The sequence below is a fragment of the Eschscholzia californica genome, unplaced genomic scaffold (assembly GCF_041429995.1).
Source record: "Eschscholzia californica isolate CP2 unplaced genomic scaffold, dmEscCali1.0.p SCAF_1, whole genome shotgun sequence".
Lineage (NCBI taxonomy): Eukaryota > Viridiplantae > Streptophyta > Magnoliopsida > Ranunculales > Papaveraceae > Eschscholzia > Eschscholzia californica.
The window spans coordinates 1,826,318-1,851,017 of record NW_028238198.1 but is presented as its reverse complement, the minus strand read 5'-3'; the positions used below and the strand labels follow the sequence as shown (position 1 = coordinate 1,851,017).

The window sequence follows — 24,700 nt, the reverse complement described above, 5'->3', positions numbered from 1 at the left end:
CTCACACAAAACGACTTGGATATTTTTTTAAAAGTTTTGAGTTTATGATGCTCTAATGATGAGTAGTGTTCAGGCAGGTTGGATAGATTTCTTCTTTGGCAAGCAGTTTACAAATTTCTAATGCTCAAATAAGTAATTTTTAAATTTTTAGAGTGTTGCATTGGAGATGTTTTTTAAATTGAGGATCTTAATAGCGACAACTAAAATAGAAAATCTCAATTGAGCCTTGACACATAAAATGATTTTTTTTTTCTTTTGTTGAATTCACACAAAACGACTTGGATTTCTTTTTTAAAATTTTGAGTTTATGATGCTCTAATGAATATTAGAAAAAGAGGTCCTTACATGAAAGTTACTATCATAGTAGATAGAATACCTGGAATCTATTTAACTAGTAAAGCTTAGTTTGGTTGAGTTTTAATGTCCATGTCTTTAAATGTGAAAAAATATCTCTTTATTAGAGGGACGAAGAGAATCCACTTTCAAAAGAAAAGGAATTAAGAAAAGGAGCTTGTTTGTCTTTTTTCCCTAGGTGTGGCCATGGAGCGTGCAGGTGCCACAAATAGTGATGAGTTGTGTTCAGGCAGGTTGGATACAAATTTTTAATGCTCAAACCCCACCCAAACACGCCAGAGGAGTCGGGAAAGCCAAGTCACATGTACTCCGAATACACAAAATAAATGAACTTCCTTTATTTCTTACATGAGTTTCTTTTTCAAGATGTGGTTGAAGGAACCATTAGTTTTAAGGTTTTAATTACATTTTTTTTTTGTATATAGTCGCGGGCTTGTTTGATGGATTATGACTCGACAGAGGATATGGTAGACCTTTTCACATAGGCCCACGCCCATCCCCCACCCACTAAAATCTAGTGAGCCAGTTGGAGTCTGCCACTTTCGGGAGCATGCGCCAACAGGTGCAATCGATCTAGGGTAAACGTAACCGGTGTTGGGCTCTTACGTCAAATTCCCACCTCTAGATTTCTCCAACACAAAAATTTTAAGATGTCGTTTGACAACACAAAAATAAGTAAATTTTTTTACGTATTGAAGTTGAAAAATTAAAAAGTTAGCTTGGCAACGTAAAAAATTTAAACTTCACTTAAGTTAACATTTCACTTTTTTTTAAGGTTCGAATTTTTTGCTTTTTTACTTCGAAGTTAAGTACTTAAGCTCAATATATATACGAATATTACTTGACTAATTCTTTTTCTTGTCTAACTCCGCTCCACCACAATAAAACTTTCGCCACCACCACCTCCATCACCACTGTCGTACTTCCACCACACTGTCGTACTTCCACCACCACCACCATACTTCCACTGCCATCACTATACTTCCACCACCACCAATACCATTGTACTTCTACCATAATACCTCCATATTTCAACCACGACGACCATCATACCTCCATCATCCACCACCACCATCATACTTCCACAATCACCACTATACCTTCATCGCCACCGCTACCATACCGCCGTCACAACCACCATACCTCCGTCACCACCACCACCACACTTCAACCATCACTATTGTCTCTCGATCACCACCACAGTCACATCTAAAGGTCCAACACCACTTCTACTTATATCACTATGGCCACCTCATCCCCTGCAACCACCATCACTACAGTTGGCACGATAGTTATCATGAAATCATATGAATTAATTAAAATGATTGTTTCAATAAGAAAAATAAAAAGTAAAAAAATAAATTATGTAGCTAAACTTATTTTCTGACTTCTTGATTTATAAGTAACTATTTTCCAAATATATGTTACTTTATTAGAACAAAAGTGCTTTTAGTAGAAGCAAAAGTTCTTTTACTTTGTTCGTCAAACAACTCCCAAAACTTATGTAGGTGAGCCCCTACAATTTGGGCCTGGGCTCTCTAGAAGCTACCAACTATGTCAGTTGCCGTTTAACTTCTTTAAAACCCAATTTTGGTTCGACTCCAACAAACTAGGTTTGAAAAGTTCTATAGGCGCCACATTATATTTAATGGCTCCCATTAGGTAACCAAAATTTGTGATAGTACAACAACAAAATGCATTAAAAAAATGGCCACTTCAATCTATTTCTCAAGCTAAATAAGAATTTTTATTTTCAAAAATGATTTCAAGAGTATTAAATAGAACACAAAGTACCCTGATATCTCTTAGATTCACAATGCTCAAATCAAAATCCAAACAGATTACTCAAAAAAAAAACATGAATCCTAGAAATCACATAATAAATCATAAAGATCTTCTGAAGTTTGATTTTCCTTAATGATTGTCCCGCTTCTAAGATTATTCTTAATTAAAAAAACAAGTATGTTATAAATACTTTCTACTTTTAACAGATTAAAAGTCCAACTTTTCTCATGTGATTGTCCCGTTTCTATGATTTCTTCGAACCGTAAAGAATTTACCCCATATAACGAGTCGATACATCATCACAAAATTCTTGCAAGGAGATACGTATTTTGTTTAGATTCTTTCACTACCCTCAACTAGTCATGAAGCGCCTTCATAACTAGTAAAATCTCCCCCTTTAACATTAGTGGCATTATCGTAATTAAAACAAAAAACAAGAACAAAAGGGTAATTACAACATACAAGTTCATAACAGAATAAGACACAAGTATATTTGTAGGAACGAAACCAATTCCCCTCTTGGTTTTATTTTTTCACTTCGTCACTCCCAACTCTCAAAAACTAAATAATCTCTTCTCTCACTTTCTCTCTCTAATGGACAACAACAACAACGACGACAACGAACAGGTAAAAAAACCCTAGAATTCTCATTTCTTCATTCTCTTTCATAAACCTTAAATTCTGTTTCTGATTTCGATTTTGATATTGTTTTCACCGTGTTTACGTCTTCTGTTATTGCGTTTAATCAGAGTTTTTTTTTAGTGTTGATTATCGATGATTTTGATCTGAGATTGCAGATAACGGCAGCGTTGAGGCAAGTTTTCGCCGAGATAATTAACGAACAATCAAAGGAGGCGGCGCGAAGGATTATGGTTGCCGAGAGAAAAGCGTCTGAGTCTGAAGAACAAGTTTCAAGTTATAAAAAAAAGGCACTTGATATGCTTGTTCGTATCAAACGGATGATGGATTCTCAGGTGAGAATTTCTTCTTTAAAGAGTCGTTAGAGTGAAGAAATGGATTTAAATTTTGATTTTGAAATGTTTGATCTTTTTTCTTTGTGATCATATAAAATGTGTTTGTTGTTTTGATATGAATTTCTATGTAAAGGTTTCTTTTTTGGTGATTTATGTATTGTTTGAAGAGTTTGTTGTTTTAATGACTTATTTTGATGGTTTTGTGTTCATATAAAATCCCTTTTGATATGGTTTTGTTTATATGATTTCAAGTATAATTATAAGTATTTTTAATGAAAGTAATCTTTGTTTTCTGAAAATGGGTTTCATATCTAATATAACACTGAAATTTATACAGAGTATTTGTATCTTGGGGCAGGACAAAGTTTTAGAAAACCATTCTTGGTACAAGGAATTATGGTCTGAAAATAAGTATATATGACAATGTTGGAGACTTGGAGTGATGATGTTTATGAGAAAGTTGTTATTTTGTTCGTTGTCTTAATTAATTACCTATTGCTTCACGATGTTAGGTCAGATTGAGTTACGAATTTGCTAATTCTATCTTGACACTTCACCGAAGGAGATAAGTTGCATTTGGATGTCCTCATCCCCTCAGTAATCGTATTCATATTCAATCATAATTCATAAATATCCAGATTGTTGTGTTCGTTTTGATTACGCAAGTGATCACAAAATCCACGTGCACAGATTTTACTCCTTAAATTGCTTTTAGATTACCTAAGTTATTATTACTTCGCATCTTTCTTCACGTACGAGCTCAACTCAATTATTGGAACTGAAGAGAGATTTTGTAGAATACACATTCTAGATTTAACTGTGGTAGATTGTACATGATCCTTTCATTTAAAGAGTATTGAACCCAATCTCCAAAATGCTCGTCAATGTTTCAGTAAGCCAAGGAATAGGTTATTTTTTCGACCATTTACTTTTTCGTGTTGCGAGTATGATGTTTATATGTGATTCATTGTGTCTTAGTACTTTACTTAACTGCCCAAGTACATCACTTTCCTTTGCTGTCAATCTTAAATGATATCGAGATTTTTCATGCCACATGAAAGTAATGATAGAGACATTTAAGTTGTCGAGCCCTGGCTATTTTAAAAGACTTTCTGTTAACATTGGCTGGTGTTAACATCTTTCTCAGGCTGCTGAAGCTCAAACTGCAATCTCAATTCAAACAAGCAGGATTGAAGAGCTGGAAGCACAACTCCAGGAAGCAAAGAATAATCAGGAAAACCTGAAGACTGAGTTGGAAAAAGTACATATTGAATTAGCCGAGGTAAAAAATGATTCAGTAAAACCTGTAAATGAACAGAAAGAAGAGTGGACTGGCTCTGCTATGTTACCTTTGGCGAGCTCAAGAGATGGTCCATTATCTCCACTTTTGGGTCGAAGATATACAGGTGACAGCCGTTCTTCAATTCAAGAAAGTTTCACTCAACAAAGCGTACAGTTCCGGGATTCTTCAGAAAACTATGACAGTACTGCTAATTTGGCTTCCATTGTAAAGAAAACTAAGGATCCTGAGCTGTACACAAATGTCTGTACTCGGAGAATGCGTGCTTCTGAGAGGAGTGTGACGAGTGGAAACATGCCTAATCTGGTGGCAGCAGATTATCATTTCTCAGGCACGAAAAATGAACAAATCACTAAAAAGAAGGGAGCAACTAAAGGAAGCTGCAATATAGCCAAACTCGAAAACATAGATCTATCTAAGAGGTCCAAAAGTAGCGTGAAAGATCTAGTGGGCTGTCAAGAAGTTCTACCTTTACAATTCTCGCCTAGTTTACTCAGAAAAAGAACTACTGTTTACAGGAAAGCTGGTAGTGCCTCCTCCACTCAGCATGACAGAAAATCTCTTCGACAATGTAAAATTTGCAATAGCAGCACTAATCTATGTCTGAGCTGTGAGTTGTTTACTTCCACTCACAAAAGTGATGCATCTATAAGCAGCAAGATAGGTGATTCTCGTCAGGATTTGTCAAAATCAACTGAACAAAAGGAAGTGAAAACCACAGCTTCCAACTTTATCAGTTCGAGTCCAACCAAATCAGACGAGTCAGTGTCTAATAGAGTTGCAAAGAGTTTTCAGGTTCCAGATTGTCTAAGCCCCAACCAAGCTCGTCCCTCATCAGTTGACACTGATTGTAAATACAATAAAAAGTGTGAAATGACTAAAGACGATGATGATAAGCCTCTCAAGTACACATTTGCGAGGAAGCGCAAACGAGAAACTTTTACCAGCCTAGTAAAATGTGAATCACTTGAAAATAAATCAGGGGAGAAGCGAAGCAGTGATCCGGAAATGCAGAAGTCTAACCTGCTCGCTGGGTCATCTCCTGATAGTTCAGTTGAGGAGGCTGCTACTCAGGTTTTTTCAAATTCTCTTCTCTTGCATATCTTTCTCTATGTCTTTAAAACAAGATATTGCTAGTTTCTTATTTTCTAGTGTGTTAGTTAGGAATTTAGGATTCCTGTTGAAAGTAGTTCATATAAACTAGCAGGTCATAGAATGAGAGAACACTCGTTTCTGTCGAAATTGTGAAAACGTACAGGATCTAATACATGTTGGTCAAGAAAATGACGCCGGATGCGTGTGTCACGCATAAACACGTGCATGATTATTTTGCTGGAGTATAGATATGTTAAAAAATGTCCATGTTAGTATTAACTTATTTCCTTTTAATGGATTGATATATGTGATAATATGATCATTGATTTTTAATGCTTGTATGATTCGGCTTCCTTTAAGATCCATGGTTGATATGCTACTTTCTTGTATTGATCTTGATTTATATATCTTGGACAGCTTATGTCGTTGTCGAGGGGTAAATGGTGACAATGGGAAATTTAAGTAGAAGAAAAATTGAGATAAAGCTGGAAAGTTTGTGTAGCAGCGGGATAGGTGAGCTAGTGTGTTTCTTTATAGAAGAATGGGCAGGCAGGCGGCAATTGAGCCGGCTTGGCAACAGAGGTTGATATACATATATCGGATAACAAATATAAGCAAACAATATACCATTTAGTTTTTTTTTTGTTGAAAGAATATACCATTTAGTTAAAATAATATAACCAATATAAATTGGTATAGATTTATCATGAAAATTTTGCATCAATATATTTGTTAAGTCATTTGATGATTGAATTCAAAAAGGCTGAAACAAGAAATTTGGTTGTTCTTGTTTATATATGGAAATTGAAGGGCAAATGCTTCCTTCCAACATTGGCAGATTGTATGATTCAGGGCTGGATACCTGGACCTACATATTAGGGATATAAGACGGGAGGATCTAATACCGTAGAATATTATGCTTTTGTAAGAAAAAGCAGATGGAGTCTATAAGACGACAGAAAACTTCGTCGTGCTTGAAACAACTTGTTTGAATCCTCGTAGCCCACAGTTAAACCTCCCATTTCAAGTGGCACTGTTTTGAATATGAAACACTTTTATGCTAGTTCAGTGTTGTAGGCATCTGAAAATGAATCATGTGAAGTTTCATCTTCGAACCGAACCCTTTTCTTATACCTAATTAACCTTAATGTTATAGCCTATCTGCATATATCTCATAAGCACCATGGAAATCAATAGAGATAAAGAATGAACAAATAGAACTCATTTTTCCATTTACAAACTACAAAATGTTGCTATTTCCATTTATCAAAATAGTAATGAACCTTATTACACACTCTCTCTGAAACTTTCCAAGTTGATCTCTGACCTTGTCTTTGAATGATTATTCATCTCTGCCAATGGGTTCACCGAAAACCCAATTGAAGAAAATTTTGATGTTGAGTAGTGATCCTCTGTTTTCCTCCTCAACTTTAAATTCAAGAAATCAGTTCCTGGTAACTTGCAACATGTACTTTCCATAGAGTTGATGTTCGATAGTCTCCGTGAGGACATCGCTAAATCTTGTGAGATACAACCTATTGCCATCTCTAAGCCGAGAACACGTGTTTCCAATGATCTAATACTGTTCCTTGAACTCCCTATGAATTTCTGGAATCAAGAATACGGTAATGAAGTTAGAAATGGGTTGTTCATTGTTAGAAACGGTAAGTTTCATGTACTTCAATCGCCATTAAACATCTACCCGATGAAAACCAGTAATGTTTAAAGAACCAATTTCACATTTCGAATTACATTATGCAAAAAACGTCATAAAAGTGGAATTCGAGTTTGAGTTCAATACCTGTATAAGTTCGAAAAGACTGGATTGCTGATTCTCAATCTGAATAAGCTGATTCCTTATCAATGATAAATCCTCATTGTATTTGTCATTCTCATGAAACTCCCCCGACTCATTGCTAACACCAACATTCGAGTTTGAGCTATGATCCTTAACAGGAAACACACGAGATCCCTTCCTCAATTCACCGAATTTCTGCAACTTATCATCATTGTTCTTATTGAAAGCAACACTTTCAGTTCCAAAATTTGGGCACCCGTTACTGTCTTGCTCCAATGGCTCCTGATTAACCCCATTCCTCTCTTTGAGATCTTCCTCGGTAAGAGATGGAGCTCGAGGAGGAGAAGTATCGTCAACTCTTCCATTGGTTGTCGTCGAGCTCACAAAATCCAGCTTACGAAATAGAGATGTACTTGATTTCGTATCGCTACTACCCACGGAACTCCCCCTTCGCGAAGTGGTGCTCATAGATGAACTATCACGAGGAGAAGATTTTCTCGTTGGAACTTGTTGTCTCCTTGTTGATGGAGGCGATTCAATGGTTATGGTGCTACAACTTCTAGAGCTTGAGTTATCTCTCAAACCTATTAGTACATGATCCAACATATCTTAACAATAGAAACATCATAAAAACCTAGAAAAAATCTTATAAAATACTTTATGTTGTAAATCAATCCCACATAGGTGGTGAGAGGCCTTTTAAAATCGTGAGGCCCAAAAGTGTCAAAGCGGACAATATCACTCGTCTGAAAACTCTTCAAATTATACAAAAAATCGCGATGTCATTCAAAAGATCCAGGTGGTGGTTATCAGATTAAGGTAACGTTTATTTTTCTTTCCAAATCAGATTTGAAATCTAACGTGAAGTCTGAGTTAACTCGAGTCAAACTTTACAATGTTTGTTATTGTCAAAGTCAAACTCGTGATGTCTCACTCGTCTCAAAACTCAAGTCAAATTTCATAATGTTTGTTTTTGTCTAATCTAACTAAACGTCCAAATTAACTAGGGTCAAAAATTTTATAACTCTGACTAGAATTAACTCTGAGTCAAATTTTTATAACTCTGACTAGAATTAACTCGAGTCAAATTTTTAAAACTCTGACTAGAATTAACTCGAGACAAATTTCACAATATTTGCTTTTATCTAGAGTGTGATGTCTAAATCATCTAAATGGCTGATTTGGGTTGATCTAGCCGGACGATACAGAATAAAAAAATTCAGACGAGTCAGATTTAGACAATGAGAAATGCTTCACCTCTGGATGATGATGAAGATGACGACGGATCTTGGTTTGAAGAATTAGGTATTTCCTTCCAAGCTTCAATCATCCCATTAATTATCTCTCTAACCATCTTCACCTATAATCAACTCAAAACAAATTCTTACTTAGAAAAACAGACCAAACCCTAAAACCAGTAAGAAATAAAAATCAAACAAAAATGCACTAACCTTATCGAATCGCCTAGCTTCAAAAGCCATTAAACAAGAAGATCTAAACTCCGACAAACTGTTTTTTTCCGCCACCGCCAATTTAGCTAACGCCTCCGCCGCTGCTTTTCTCGTCGACCAATCTTCACTACTCAAAAACTCAATCAGACAATGAATCAAATTCTTCATCAAATTACTACTAACAGAAGCTCCACCGATTCCGACAATACTACCGATTAAGCTTAACAATGCCGGTTTAGGTTTAAAACTCTCACTCTTCAATAATTTCATCAATCTAGGGCAAAATCTCTTCAATTCTACTGGTTCTGGATCATCAATAACACCAATCGCAGAAGCTAAACAAAGTGATGAACCGATTTGAAGATTATAATCTTGTTCGATTAACAAAGTTTCCATTAATGGATTCAAAAAGATCGGAAATGGAAGTTTACTGATTCGTGAAGCCATTAAAGTAACTGAATCAATACAAGCAGATCTAACGACTGAATCTGAATCACGAAGTCTACGTAAAATGATCGAAATCATCTTAGATACGAATGGTGATAGAGCATCCCCATGAACTTCAGCTAAAAACCCTAGAATTCGAACACATTGTTTCCTAACTGGAGTTTTTTCAGAAGAATCGGTTTCGTTAATACAGTTTAAGAACGGAGAGAATGAGTCGTGACTCAGATTCCGACCGATTGATTCAAGTTCAGTTATAGCGATTAAATGAGTATCACGGTCTGAGAGTTTGTTAAGACAGTTAATAACTCGTTGTTTGAGATTCTGAGTTGAATCGTTCTTGAGTTGAGTTGGTGAGGATCGTTTTTGAATCGCCATTGATGAGTGAGAGTGGGTCAGATTCGGATGACCTAAGTGTTAAACCGGAAGTGGTGGCGCCGCTTGTCTTTCCTACGACATATTTTTTCTCTCTCCACACTTTAGATCTGAGTATCTTCACTCGTAAGCACTAACTTGTATATATAGTTATGAATTTGGAAGGGAAATGGAAATGAAAAAAGAAAAATAGGAGGGAAAGATATTTTGTTTTGTTTAATTGAATATATATATATATATATATATATATATATAGCTGGAAATTATGTTATTTTATTGATTGGTCTGACATCATTCGATTTAAAAAGAGAATTTAGGGACATTTTATAATCACAAGATCTAAAAATTTAAGGTGGGAGTAATAAGTAATTGGTTTAGGTTTAAGAAGTGGGATTCACCGGTCACAACGGTCCAAATCATATCTTTTTTAATTGTCCCACATGATGAGGTTCACAATCTTTCATAAATATTTTGAGGATTACGTAGATATAGTTACATTAGATGGTATCAGAAATTAAGGTATCTGATAAAAAAAATTTAGGAGCTATCGTAGTGGACAAAATGAATTGATTAATTACAGACAACTCTTAACTAAGAGGGTTTTGTTTTCTTATCCGCGTTATAGTATTAGTGTTAAGTTTTCAAATCTAAACACAAACAGAAAAACAGTTAATTTCTCTTACAAAATAAAATTATTTTAGATCAATATTTGAAGAAAATGAGTATTTCGAATTAGGTAATATTCGAAAGAGAATAAAACACCTTTAGACCTCAACCGAAAGTTTGGTGTTGTTTGGATTGAGGTTTTCCCTTCTTTTTGTACTTTTACTTTTCCGTGGTAATATTTACCAAAGAAGAAAAAGATAGTAACCTAATTAAGCTTGGAGCATATTTGGAGTAAATGAAGACTATCAAAGTTAATGAATTCACGAGAAAGAAGAAAAAGAAAGTATTACTTATTGAATGAGTTCTAGCTTCTTCGAGCATATTTGGAGTAATTAATTTTCTTTTTGGGAAGAAACTGGGAGTTCATGAAAAAGGTTCATGCATGTTGATATTGGAGAAGATGTAAGATGAACACGTGAGGATCGTTCTATGATCACGTGAGGACGAGTCAAAAAGGTATGGGGAAAATATAGGACAAAAAAGTGTTGGGTTTTTTTTTTTTTGTGTTTGACCAAGGCCAAACCCTAACTTAATTACTAGAAGTCTAGAACAGTGAGGATAACAACCCCTACACCCAAAATATATATCACCTTAAATTTTTCTGCCCAACCATCCTTTTCAACTGTACCATATGTTATTGGACTTACGTGAGAAGAGTATTGAAAGACCACATGTCACATTGGGGTGGGGTGGGTTGAGGATATATGATCAACCTAATACTTTTAGATAAAATTGGGTTCCATGTTAAATACTTAGAGAGGAGTGAAAACTTCACTAGTTACGTATATAGGAACAATTTCAATTGGAGAAATAACAAAAAATAATGAAAAATACATGCTCTTATTTAATGGGTGGCCTTCTTGACTTTATATATTGTATGCTAGAAGCCTTGAAGTACTAATTCAATAAACATCTATGGAAAGCGAGAAATAAATTGGTTTTCGATAAATTCTTGCAAGGAGGGAGACAAATTATAAATGCAGCAATGAAATTGAATGATGAGTTTATGAATTCAGGGCACTCATTAGGTGCTTCAAGTGAGGAGAATATGTTAATTAATTCAGAGGTTTGGAAACCCCCTTTGACGGGAGGAACTTAAAGTAAACTTTGATGCGGGTTATAAGGAAGGGCAAGCAAAGCTTGCAGCTGTTTGCAGAACCTCAACCGGTGACTTTGTGATGGCCTTGGCTCACGAAACAAGCGCTATATCGGCACTTGAAGCTGAAGCTAAAGCAGCACTTTTAGCCTCAATGTTAGTTGCAGACTTACCTCAATATGATTTTATTATCGAAGGGGACGCCTTGAATGTGGTAACGGCTTGCTCAAACCTAGAAGACGATATACCATGGAAGATTCGATCTATTGTGCTTGATATTAAAAATAATACTGCACTTCTCAATAAGTGTAGTTTTGCTTATTGCCCGAGAAATGCGAATAAAGTCGCACATTTGCTAGCTAATTCTTATACTAGGAACAATTCTGACACACCAAATGTATTAATTACGGTTCCTGAGAGTATTGTAAGTCAGTTGGAGACAGATAAATCCAACATTTCTATGATTTGAGATTAAATAAAGTTAGGCTGAGCTATTTTCATCAAAAAAAATAAATAAACATCAAATGGTATTATTGTTATAGAATCTTGGGCTTGGGCCCAGGAGAACAACTTGGGTTTGGGCCTAGGAAAATAACTCGGGCTTGGGCCTAAAAAAACAACGGTGTTATAGAATCTTGATAAGATAGTTGGCCTATGTGCAGGCGTGCGGCATTCTATTGTGTCACCGTCAGCTTATTGGGCTTTGACAACCCCACACCCATTGTAGTGGGCCTGGCCCATATATATAGGAGACCATGATTGGATAAGAGGACAGGAGAATATATAGTTGCACCCTACTTTACTCGCCAATCACCCAAATTCGCTTCATTTCTTCTTTGTCTTTTTGGCACTTGAGACTTGACAGTGGTGGGGTGTAATAAAGAAAAAAGAAGAATGAAGGGGAGAAATTGGAAGGTAGGTAAAGAAAAAGTTGTCTTAGACTTGTAACCAAAACTACATAAAAGCTTCCTCATATGAGTCAGCCCTCAATTTGGAAGTACCTTTACCATTACTTGTTCCACCACCAAAATCATTAAAGTAATGCCAAGCAATCCCTCGTATAGTACTTGGCATCCATCGGTATCTAACGTGTAGAGGCAGAACTACTGGTGGACTGATTGAGACAATATAAATTGTCTAATAAATTAGATATGTATTTAGGTCTATACACTAGTTAATCTCAATCGATCAATCCATTAGATTGGCATGTATAAAGTAGTCGTTTATGTTGATTAATGAATGAAAGTGGAATTTTTTCGGTACACTAGACATATTTAAGAAAAGATTGACACCCGAGTGGATGCAATTAGGCCACTTGTGAGCAAAACCTATGAACTAAATAGCTTAATCAAGGGTTTGTCTTTGATTATTAATATGGGAAAAGACAACTTGCACAAAATGGCAAAGGAAAAGTCATAGTGAATCTTGATTATCATCTCATTTCTGTAGTTAAAGGCTGGAATAGTATATGCTTCCCATTGTGGAGAGAGGGCTCCTTTTCAATGTTCATTCACATTTAGTAGATGCTTTTTGGATGCTTTGTCATTTTCATCAAGACACTTGTGGTGCTTTCAACTTTCAAGAGTATGGGTGATGAGTTAGCCTTTTCGAGCTCATAATTCTCAACCAATCATCACTTTATAAGACATTTGATTTGATTTGGAGTTCGAATAGTGGTTACATCACACACTTAATTTGGAAAAGTTGTATATATTTTACATTTTACAAAATAGAAAAATTCTATTGAGCCTGGTGCAGGGACGGATTCAGGATTTTCACTTAGGGGGTGCGGATTTATATACCTAAATAAATTTTTTTTGCAAACACAATAATTAATAAAATACTTATATTCATTAATTATATTGATACATCAACGATTACAGACGTAATTGACCTCTACGAGAGTTCATATTTTGAAATGTTCGCATAATCGACTCATTGTCAATTTCACTAAAAACTTCTTTCTCAATAAAGACTACTAAACTATCATTTAGTTACACATCACCCATCTTGTTTCTTAAGCGTGTTTTAACTAGCTTCATAGATGAAAAAACTCTTTCAACAGAGGCAGTTGCAACCGGCAAGAGCTCCAATTCCATCTTAGTTTCCACCAACATTCTAGCAAGAACTCCAATTCCGTCTAAATTTGAGAAATCGTCATTTTGCCTCATATTGTAAATGTGATTATCAAGCTGAGAACTTAGTAGAGGAGAAGTGATTTTAGTGTGGTTTGAGATGAAGAAATGGGAGATATATATAGAGGTAAAAAAAATTGTGTAGTTGGATGGTTGGGTAGATGAATTGAAGTTTAGGGTAGATGAATTGGATTTTATAGGATTTATGGTAGATGATTTGAAGTTTATAGAGTTTAAGCTTTAGGGTAGATGAGTTAAAGTTTGTAGGATTTATGGTTAGAGTTGAAGTTTGTAGGGGTTTAGGGTAGATAAATTGGGGCTTGTATGAGGTTTATGGTAGATGAATTGAAGTTTATAGAGTTTAGGGTAGATGAATTGAAGTTTGTAGGGATTTAGGGTAGATGAATTGAAGTATGTAGGGTTTAGGGTAGATAAATTGAAGTTTGTAAGGATTTAGGGTAGATGAATTGAAGTTTGTAGGGATTTAGGGTAGATAAATTGGGGCTTGTATGAGGTTTATGGTAGATGAATTGAAGTTTATAGAGTTTAGGGTAGATGAATTGAAGTTTGTAGGGATTTAGGGTAGATGAATTGAAGTTTGTAGCGTTTAGGGTAGATAAATTGAAGTTTGTAAGGATTTAGGGTAGATGAATTGAAGTTTGTAGGGGTTCATGGTAGATGAATTGAAGTTTATAGAGTTTAGGGTAGATAAAATAGAAGTTTGTAGGGTAGATGAGTTGAAGTTTGTAGGGGTTCATGGTAGATGAATTGAAGTTTATAGAATTTAGGGTAGATAAATTGAAGTTTGTAGGGTTTAGGGTAGATGAGTTGAAATTTGTAGGGATTTAGGATAGATCAATTGAAGTTTGTAGGGGTTTATGGTAGATGAATTGAAGTTTATAGAGTTTATGGAAGATAAATTGAAGTTTGTAGGAGTTTAAGATATTTGAATTGATTTTATATAAGTTGGTTTTTGAATATAATCTATTTAAAAAAAAGTACTAAAAGGGGACAATTGGGCTCCAACTCGTGCAAATTTGGTTACATGTCCAGAAGGCGGTCCATACTACCATCAGGCCACTCTATTATTTAGACATAACTGTGCACGCTGCTGTAAATAGACATTTAAAAGCCACAGAGCACTTCAAAAAAAAAAAGTAAAAGTGAGTTTCGAACTCATGACCTCATGGTCAAGTAGTTTCGATTCCCGCGATTTGCCATCACGCCAGACCCTCCTTTGTGTCTTCTACACACATAGTTATATACATATCCATTATAACTACAACTTATAAAAAACAAAAAATTATTACTACTACTTATACTTTTTTTACGGGAGGATCGAGGGGGTGCGGCCGCTCCCCCTCGCACCCCCATGGATCCGCCCCTGGCCTGGTGGAGTGACTAAAACACTCGAGTGGTTCGAATAATAACTTGATAATGAAACCAACAGTTATATATCGATACAAGAAATCCCTAGTACATAGACAATCAATACCCTTGTTATTGGGGTTGTTTGGTTACCTCCCATCTACTTTTTTTTTTTTTTGTTTAAACCTCACATAAAAATTAACCAATCTTCCTCATTTTCTTTCTTCTTAAATGATTTATGGGAAAAGAACCCCCAAGGTGGTGTTAATAGTTTGAATGATAAGGTTATTGAATATATACAAGTTCCTATGCCAAAAGACACTACATGTGTTTGTTATAACTCCTTTTTCTATCCTATAATTAAAATACATGAAATGGATTTTTAACATGCTAATATATAATTGAAAGGTAGACCATTTTCGAGTCAAATAATCTAATTTGTCTTGTCCTATGAACAAAAATTTAGATGACGATTTAAAAAACTCAAAACTTTAAAAACATTTTATGTTCAAATATACTTAATATATTAGATTCAAGTAACGTATATCAGTTACGAAGAAAATAGTGCATTTTCCAGCCTACTCTAACCAATAGGTCATTAATTCATGCCCTAAATTAAGTAAACTTTTCATATCATACTAGGTAGTCCTTATCTACTACTACATTAAACAACACACGGTTGTAAGTTGTAACACACAAAAGAAAAAGGGGAAAAAAAAGTTCAAAGTGAGATAGAGTTTCAGCCCTAGCTTTTTAAGTGGGACAATATCTTTAATGTTGTTGGTGACTGACGTCCTATCCCTTTCTTCTTACTTAGAAAAAAAACGCATAACTAAAACTATGGGTACCCACATTCTGTCATTCTTGTCATTCGTATGGCACAAGGTTCGAGGTTAAAAATGGTATTGTTGAAAGAGAGAAAAAATGAACATCTTTGGAATAAGTCGTCGATTTTTTGTAACTCAAAGTACCCATCATAATTTGGGACCAATCGATCAACCACAATAACAAACAAGAAGAGTTTTGCATCAAGAGTCGATTTATAATCTCATATAGAGACTATCAATCTGTTATAGATGTTCATATGTCGAATAATGTGACTGCAATTGACAAAATATTGGACAGAATTGAAACCCATACATCACTTGAGGTGTACGAAATTTAATGTGTTGTTAATTATAGAGTTCATTTTTTCGTAAAATTTATATTGATAATACTCTGGTTTATTTGGCTAAACTCTCTTACTTTCTTAATCACATTGTATGATTGGAATATAAAACTAGTCATAATGAATAATACATTTTCTTTCCAGAAGTTCGTGACTTACTACTCAACTTCTAAATAGAAAAGCTTACAAATACTTAACAAACGAATGATGATTATTTAGTTTATTTTCTCTGAATTAGAACAACTAATTGTATTTACCACATACGACAAAACAATTACAGATCCTGTATAAAACATGACAGGTAAGTTGCACAAAGTTTCTTTTTTCGGTTTTACACAGATGCTCTCTCAAATATCTACTAATCATCTCCCCAAAATCTCTTGTCAAATTTTCTCAATCTTTCTTAAATCTTTCGCCTTAAAGTTTTTTCACCCGCAAATCTCTCTATGAGTGTTTTCTGTCTTTTGTTGAAACATTTTTCCCTTCCAAAACCTCATTAAATACTGAAAATTAAATTTAAAATGGAAATATGGGTATAATCTGTCACGAGAAAATAAAATTACTGTTAAGTTCAAATTCGCACCAACCAAACGGACCCTTAAAAGCTAACCTTGTAGACAAATAGATCTCTGGACCCGGAAAAAGTAAAATAATCAAACACAATCTAATATTTTTTTTGTTGTTGAACTAAACACAATCTAATAAGGTTAACAGAAAATACAATCCAATAGGATAATCTTTGTTTTCTGCTCGAATTTGAAACAAGTCCCTCATAAATGTAGTATCACCTCTAGAGTCCTCGTATAAGGAATATTTTCTTTTTAACGCTCGAACTCTAAAAATTTAGGGTGGCATTTGAAATTTTTAGAGTTTTGTTAAAAAAATCATCTCCGATCATACACTATTAGATACCCAATGGTGATTTGAAGGTAGTTATTTTAGAGATTTTCAAGAAACAGGCCAAACTTAGAGTGTTCTCTTCGATGTCTCAAAATCAACTCGTCAAACTTTAAATTTTAACCCAACAATTCAATAATTATATTATTATTGTAATTTTGTCCTCTCTTTTTTTCAACTTTGTTCTCTCTTGTATCGGTTCCTTCTCTCTTCTCTTCTCTCCTCCAAAACAAAAACTCGTCGAGAGAGTGAAATTGGTGGACAAAGTTGAAAGTTGAAGAATTTTCATTTAAACGGCTAGAAACTTGTTTTGGACAAGGTAGTGTATTAAACAGTGAGTTGGTCACTTGTAGGGGCTAAACATTAATTAACATAAAGAATAGGGATCATGGTCGGTCAAATGTGAGGTATCAAACATAGTTACTAATTTGGGAAAGGGAGGAAATCTAACCCCTACCACATTATTCTGTGATATGAAAATGGATGGATGTGCCTTAAATACTGAAACAAATATAGGAAGCTATAGATTTTGGAATAAGATCCCACTGATATAGGGAAATGGGAATCTATCTCTCTTATAAATTTTATAGATTTTGATTAACCCCTCATTTTATCTCTCTCTCTCTTTCATCATTTGATTCTTTTCTATTGTCATTTTGTAGAACAGAGGAAGAGTGATAAAACTCTCTCTACTTAAATCTAGAGAGAGAAGAAAGTTGGTTTTCTGTGTCTAACTTGCTTAGCAAAGAAAACAAAGAAATGGGTGTTAAAATTGAAGAGAAGAAGAGAAGAAGTAATTCTTCTATATTTTCAATCTTCATTCATGCTGATAGAACAGATATCTTCTTGATGAGTTTGGGTTTAATTGGTACTATTGGTGATGGATTTTCTACACCATTATTTTTACTTATAACAAGCAAATTCATGAATAATCTTGGGTCTCAACCCATTTCATCATCTGATCCTCAAATCTTTCTTCACAACATCAATAAGGTTAGGGTTCTGTTTTTCTCTCTCTCTAAACTTCCTTTCTCTCTCTATTCTTTCTCTGACTAAAATCTTTCTCTGTTATTGTAGAATGTATTGACACTTTTATACATGGCAATGGGATTATGGGTATCTTGTTTTTTAGGTAATCTACACATAAAATCATTCTATTTCGAAAATTTCTTAGAATGAGAAGGAAATATTTAATTTATTGAATTTTTTTTGTAGAAGGATATTGTTGGACAAGAACAGGGGAAAGACAGGCTTCAAAGATGAGAGAGAAATATATGAAATCAATATTAAGACAAGATGTCGGTTACTTTGATATTAAATCAACAAAAACAAGTCCTTCTGAAGTTATCTCCAATATCAGTAATGACTGTCTTCTCATTCAAGACGTTCTTTCTGAAAAGGTAAGAAAAAGATAAAATCATAACCGTAATGATATTCTGTAACGCCCCATGCCCCCCAAAAAGAAGCCCTGGCATCTCCGACGGCTCACAAGAGACTGAGATTTGACAGAGTCTCTTTTGTATATGGAAACAATCGCACCTGCTAAAATCTATCAGAATTTAGTCTCGTATGTGGGTCAGTGGTGTACTGGTGTGTGCATGTGTTTGCTTTTAGGGCGCCAAGGTGGTAAGCCATGTGCCCCAAAAAGGGTCACATGCATCTCCGAAGGCTCATAGGAGATTGAGATTTGGTAGAGTCTCCTCTGGATACCGAAACAGTCGCACTTGAAAAAATCTATTAGAATTTAGTCTCATATGTGAGCCAGTGGCGTGTGCATGGGCCGTTACAGGTGATGTCTGATAACATTTTAGTAACGATAATACCCATTTTATCTTACAGGTTCCAAATTTCTTGATGAATTGTACAACATTCATTGGTAGTTACATAGTTGCATTTGTTTTAATGTGGAGACTAGCAATAGTGGGTTTTCCATTTTTGGTGATTTTGATCCTCCCTGGCTTGATGTACGGTCGGATATCGATGAGTCTATCAAGGAAGATAAGAGAAGAGTATAGTAAAGCTGGGTGTGTAGTAGAACAAGCAATATCTTCAATTAGAACAGTTTATTCATTTGTGGGTGAAAAGAAGACAACTAGTGAGTTTGGTGAATCGTTGAATGAATCGGTGAGACTCGGATTGAGACAAGGTTTAGCTAAGGGTTTAGCACTTGGAAGTGGAAGTGTTAATTTTGCAATTTGGTCTTTCTTGTCTTGGTATGGTAGTAGATTGGTTATTTACCATGGTGAAAAAGGTGGTACCATTTTTGCTGTTGGAGCTGGTCTCTCTTCTGGTGGCCTGTAATTCTCTCTCTCTCATATCATATCTAATTTCTCCATTTGTGAATTGACTTGAGTTTAGATATTTTATTCCGAGTCAGATTTTGAAATGTTTGTTTTTATCCGATTGATATCCAATTCGTCCTGGCTGACCGATTTGAGTTGATTTTGAGTCTACTTGTCATTCAGATGATGACAAAAATAAAAAAACATCTTATTCGGCTTCTTTTTTTACTATTTTTTTGCACAGAAATCCTTGTTTTTTCACTGAAATTCTAGGTCTCATTTACTGTTCTTGACTGCTACTCCCATACTAGTTTTCTTTGTTTTATGGAGTTTCTATTTGATTCAGTGAATTTGAAGCTTGGGTTAACTTTTCCTTGGTCAAATCATTAATGGGTATCTTGTATTTTTCTAATCTAGGGCACTTGGAGTTGGAATTTCAAACATGAAATACTTTTCAGAAGCTTATTCAGCAACAGAGAGAATAATGGAGGTAATAAACAGAGTACCCAAAATTGATTCAGATAACAAAAAAGGTGAAATTTTGAAGAGAATTTCAGGTAAAATTGAATTCAATAACATCAAATTTGCTTACCCATCAAGACCAGAAACCCTTATTTTCAGAGATTTTAATCTTAAAATTGAAGAAGGTAAAACAATTGCATTAGTTGGTGGAAGTGGATCAGGAAAATCAACAATTATATCTTTATTACAAAGATTTTATGACCCACTTGATGGTGAAATTTTAATAGATGGAATAAGAATTGAAGAACTTCAACTCAAATGGTTTAGATCACAAATGGGTTTAGTGAGTCAAGAACCTGCTTTATTCGATACAACAGTTAAAGAAAATATACTTTTTGGTAAAGAAGATGCGACCATTAATGAAGTAATAGATGCAGCTAAAGCTTCAAATGCTCACACCTTCATATCTCAACTTTCACAGGGATATGATACTCAGGTATTTGTTCATCTTCTTCATGATAACTTATTTTTAATAAAAAGAACAAACATATTCGGTAAGGAATCATCTTGGATATTATAAAATAAACATAGTATCTTCTTTGTTACACTCCCTTTACACCACTCTCAGTAGGAGAAGATTCCTGTCAATGTCAAGTGGTCATAGTCTGAGTAGTGATAGAGAAACTGAAAATCTCATTCGACCCGACAGGAAAACAATATAGATTGCCTTCGCGAACAGAGAAAATGTAGGTTAGGGAGAGGGTTCGCCTATTCTATTTTACTCTTGGGCCTCCCTCTTAGCGCCTCATGGACTGGGGCAGTCCAAAGGCATTCAGGTTGGGTCGAGCTTGAACAACACGGATTAGGTCTAGTCCGAGTGCCCCCAGACTGCGCCAATCTGTGAGTTTTGGACTGTTCAACCCGAAGCCCAAGGAGAATGGGTAGACTAATGACAAAAGCACGAGGCCCCTTTACAGACAACCTTGTAGAGAGAATGTTAACCCAAATCTAGTTGTATCCTCGTAAGTTAAAGACAACAATAGTCTACATGAAAACGTGGGTCGAAATCTAACCGAACTCCAAGGTAGACAGACAAATTTCGCCCAATAGGACAAAATCCAACACGTCCACAACGAACTTCAGTATGTTAATTCACTTCTCGTAATTAGCTTATATCAACACGTTTGTTTTCGGTATCTTAGGGGAAAGTAATAATCAAATTTTGCACAGGTAGGTGAGAGAGGAATTCAGATGTCTGGAGGACAAAAACAAAGAATAGCAATTGCAAGGGCATTAATCAAATGTCCAAGAATTCTTCTCCTTGACGAAGCAACAAGTGCATTAGACGCAGAATCAGAGAGAATCGTTCAAGAAGCACTTGATAATGCATCAATTGGTCGAACCACATTTATAATCGCTCACCGTCTATCGACAATTCGTAATGCAGACGTAATTGCAGTGATCCAAAATGGTCAGGTCAGCGAAATCGGGGCACATGAGGAATTACTTGGTATCAAAAATGGGTTATATTCTTCACTGGTTCGATTGCAACAAACCGAAAAAATATCAACACCAAAAGAAAACTCGGTATGTAAATGTCTGAGCCATGGAACAAGTCATAAAAAGAATGTACTGAGTCAATCCAATTCGGATAACTCAGTGAACATAAATCAAGTATGGGATAGGACCGATTCAAAGGAGGAATGTAAATTACCATCATTTTGGAGGTTGTTAGGTTTAAATCTTCCAGAGTGGAAACAGAGTATTTTGGGGTGTACAAGTGCTATATTATTCGGTGCAGTTCAGCCTGTTTATTGTTTTGTTATGTCTCACATGATCTTCGTTTATTTCTTGACCGATCACGAAGAGATCAAATCGAAGACCAAGATTTATTCGTTGACTTTCGCAGGATTGGCTATATTTTCATTCCTAGTGAATTTAAGTCAACATTATAACTTTGCTCTTATGGGAGAGAAACTCACAAAGAGGATTAGAGAAAGAATGTTATCAAAGATTCTCACTTTTGAAGTTGGGTGGTTTGATCAAGAAGAGAATTCTACTGGTGCAGTTTGCTCAAGGCTCGCCAAGGATGCTAATATGGTAGGCAACCTCTGACCAAAACAGTTTTTAGTTTTTTATTTACTTATTCCACTTTAGGTAGGCTCTGAAAAAAGTATGGAAACCAAGACTTAACATCGACATCTGAGTCCGTTAGAGTCTATAGACATCTGAAATCCGGAGCCAAACTGGCCAACCGGTTAGTATTTGTCTAACATCACCCTGATTGGTAGTGTCCACCCATCAAATATAAGTGGTTTGATCCCGCATTATAAAGAAATAAAACATGTTTTAGATAACCTTCACTTGTGATGATCGAGTTTCTCAAAATTTCATTAAGCTCACTATTGGGCCCTCGCAAGTCACACCGATGGGTTAATGTCAACAATGTTTCTGGTTGCTGCTCTCTTTCGTAGAGCGTAAAGGTGCCATCCATTTCAATAGTGTAGACCCACACCTGGACCACCCAATACCCGATAAACTCAAAGGGTTTGATTGGTTTAGACGATTTACCGACACTAGGATTTTAACAATTACCCATTGGAGTCCGCCCAATAATCCTATGAAACATAAAATTTCTGAGCTTGGTCGGCTCGACCTAATAAGGGTGTGAATCTGTATGGTTACCCATCTAGGCCCATACCCGCCCTATAAGTGTTCTTTTTATCTCATTGTTAGAATTAAAGTTTTCTTATTCGTCTCAATCTGAATAGACTGATCTACATACACCTAAAAGCAGTCGAAGTGGACAATGCAAACCAGTTAGTATATATTATGAGTAAGACAAAAACACCTATTCGGATAACTCTTTAAATTGATTTCAAATTATATTCCCAAGCCAACACTTTAAACCCACACTTCGGAAAATTAGGCGATATGCAAACATAGACTGTCATAAATTATCGCAACTGTACAAAGAAACTTGCAAAATTAGAACATATGTATCTGAATTTTCTCTGTGAAGTCCACTTTGTTTCGGTGGTAGCATGTGTATCCATTCACTAGTCAGAGTCTAAATCTTATTTGACTATCAAGACTTTATAAGCGATATGTTTTTCTGTGTAGGTGAAATCATTGGTGGGAGATCGAGTATCTCTTATTGTACAGACCTTCTCGGCCGTAACAATTGCCTCAACAATGGGACTATCAATAGCTTGGCAATTAGCGCTTGTAATCATGGCCGTCCAACCATTGATGATCACAAGTTTTTATATGAGGCGAGTCCTACTCAAGAAAATGTCTACCAAATCAAATGAAGCTCAAAATCTAACCACCAAGCTCGCTTCTGAAGCCGTTACAAATTTTAGAACCGTTGCAGCATTTTCTTCTCAATCGAGAATTGAAAACCTTTTCCAAAGAGCCCAATTAGGCCCACAAAAGGAAAACATTCGTCAATCATGGGCTAGTGGGCTTATATTGGGCTTTTCTCAAGCCATCATAGCTTCTTCTTGGGCCTTGAATTTTTGGGTTGGGGCAAAACTAGTATCTGAAGGTGAAATCACAACCAAGTCATTCTTATCGACTTTCATGATATTAATAAGTACTGGTCGTGTTATTGCCGATGCTGGAACCATGACAAGTGACCTTGCTAAGGGTTCGGATGCGGTTGGTTCGGTCTTCTCAGTACTGGACCGCTTTACCCATATTGAACCGGATGATCCAGATGGTTTTCGACCCAACAACTTAACGGGTCAAATCGACTTCCATGATGTGCATTTTGCTTACCCGGCTAGACCCAAATTATTCATATTTAATGGGTTTAATCTCAGTATTGAAGCGGGTACGTCAATGGCTTTAGTCGGAAAAAGTGGGTCAGGAAAGTCAACGGTAATTAGTCTAATTGAAAGATTTTATGATCCATCAAAAGGGACGGTTAAGATCGACGGTCGAGATTTGAGGGCCTACCATTTAAGATCATTGAGGAAACACATTGGATTAGTAAGTCAAGAGCCAACTTTGTTTTCTGGGACTATAAGAGAAAATATCATATACGGCGCGGCTAATGATAAAATTGGTGAAGCAGAGATCATAACCGCAGCTAGGGCATCCAACGCTCATGATTTCATCTCGACATTAAAAGATGGGTATGACACGTGGTGTGGAGAGAAAGGAGTACAACTATCAGGTGGTCAGAAGCAACGTATAGCAATAGCTCGTGCTGTACTGAAAAATCCATCAATTTTGTTATTTGATGAAGCAACAAGTGCCCTTGATAGTCAAACAGAGAAGATGGTTCAAGAGTCGTTGGATCGTTTGATGATAGGACGGACGACTGTGATTGTGGCGCATCGGTTGAGCAGCATCCGAAATTGTGATGTTATTGCTGTATTTGAAAAAGGAATGGTCATAGAAAAAGGGTCCCATGACTCTTTGTTGGATGAAGGACCAAATGGGGCTTATTTCTCACTTGTTAATCTAGGAAGGACTTCAAACACCAATAGTTTGTAATGGTCTTTTCGGACTTCCGTATACACAATTATGGATACTCTTCGTGTGTCTTTCTTTTTTGTATATCTAAAAATGAATCTGATTGAGAATTTATATCCATCGACTTGATGTCTTGGGTTAAAAAATCTTTGAGTTTACTTTGTTATACCCTTAATTGATAGTTCGAAAAGTAATAGTTACGTTTGGAATGAAACATTTCTTTTCATTATCAGCTTAAATTGAGAAAACTGACCATCTATTATAATAAAACAGCTCAGTAGTTATTCAGGGTATAAGTCTGGCCGTCCATTATTTCTGTGTTTTTTATATCTAACGGAGGAAAAGAATCCAAAATTTATCTATTTTAAATGTTTGAGTAATTAGAGACTTTATTGGAGGCTAAAGTTGTCATTTACAAAGAGGGACCTCTCATTCTCCTCTCCACGATCTCTCCTTCTCCGAAGAAACATCCCAAAACAGTTTTACTAAACCCTTAAACATCTCTCCTTCAATCTCTCTCTCTTCAACTTTGGAACATATTGCTTTCACAACTCTACAAATAATT

General features: G+C 35.6%; 3 protein-coding genes across 3 annotated transcripts; 2 read left to right on the top strand and 1 right to left on the bottom strand.

The window, feature by feature from the left end:
- The first annotated feature begins 2,642 nt into the window (after window positions 1-2,642).
- On the top strand, window positions 2,643-6,232 carry LOC147563080 (uncharacterized). Its single transcript, XM_086634422.1, has 4 exons — window positions 2,643-2,766; window positions 2,937-3,113; window positions 4,261-5,487; window positions 5,926-6,232. Exons 1-4 carry the CDS (start codon window positions 2,734-2,736, stop codon window positions 5,953-5,955), a joined length of 1,467 nt encoding a protein of 488 aa, XP_086490548.1. The 5' UTR covers window positions 2,643-2,733; the 3' UTR covers window positions 5,956-6,232.
- Window positions 6,233-6,715: 483 nt separating this feature from the next.
- LOC147563079 (TORTIFOLIA1-like protein 4) lies at window positions 6,716-9,702 on the bottom strand. Its single transcript, XM_086634411.1, has 4 exons — window positions 8,758-9,702; window positions 8,564-8,666; window positions 7,310-7,890; window positions 6,716-7,116 (listed from the first exon to the last, which is right to left on the bottom strand). Exons 1-4 carry the CDS (start codon window positions 9,577-9,579, stop codon window positions 6,796-6,798), a joined length of 1,827 nt encoding a protein of 608 aa, XP_086490537.1. The 5' UTR covers window positions 9,580-9,702; the 3' UTR covers window positions 6,716-6,795.
- A 7,652-nt stretch (window positions 9,703-17,354) lies between these two features.
- LOC147563078 (ABC transporter B family member 15-like) lies at window positions 17,355-24,349 on the top strand. Its single transcript, XM_086634395.1, has 7 exons — window positions 17,355-17,899; window positions 17,984-18,038; window positions 18,122-18,306; window positions 18,746-19,203; window positions 19,606-20,146; window positions 20,881-21,750; window positions 22,774-24,349. The coding sequence occupies exons 1-7, from the start codon at window positions 17,666-17,668 to the stop codon at window positions 24,154-24,156; spliced, it is 3,726 nt and encodes a 1,241-aa protein (XP_086490521.1). The 5' UTR covers window positions 17,355-17,665; the 3' UTR covers window positions 24,157-24,349.
- Window positions 24,350-24,700: the final 351 nt, after the last annotated feature.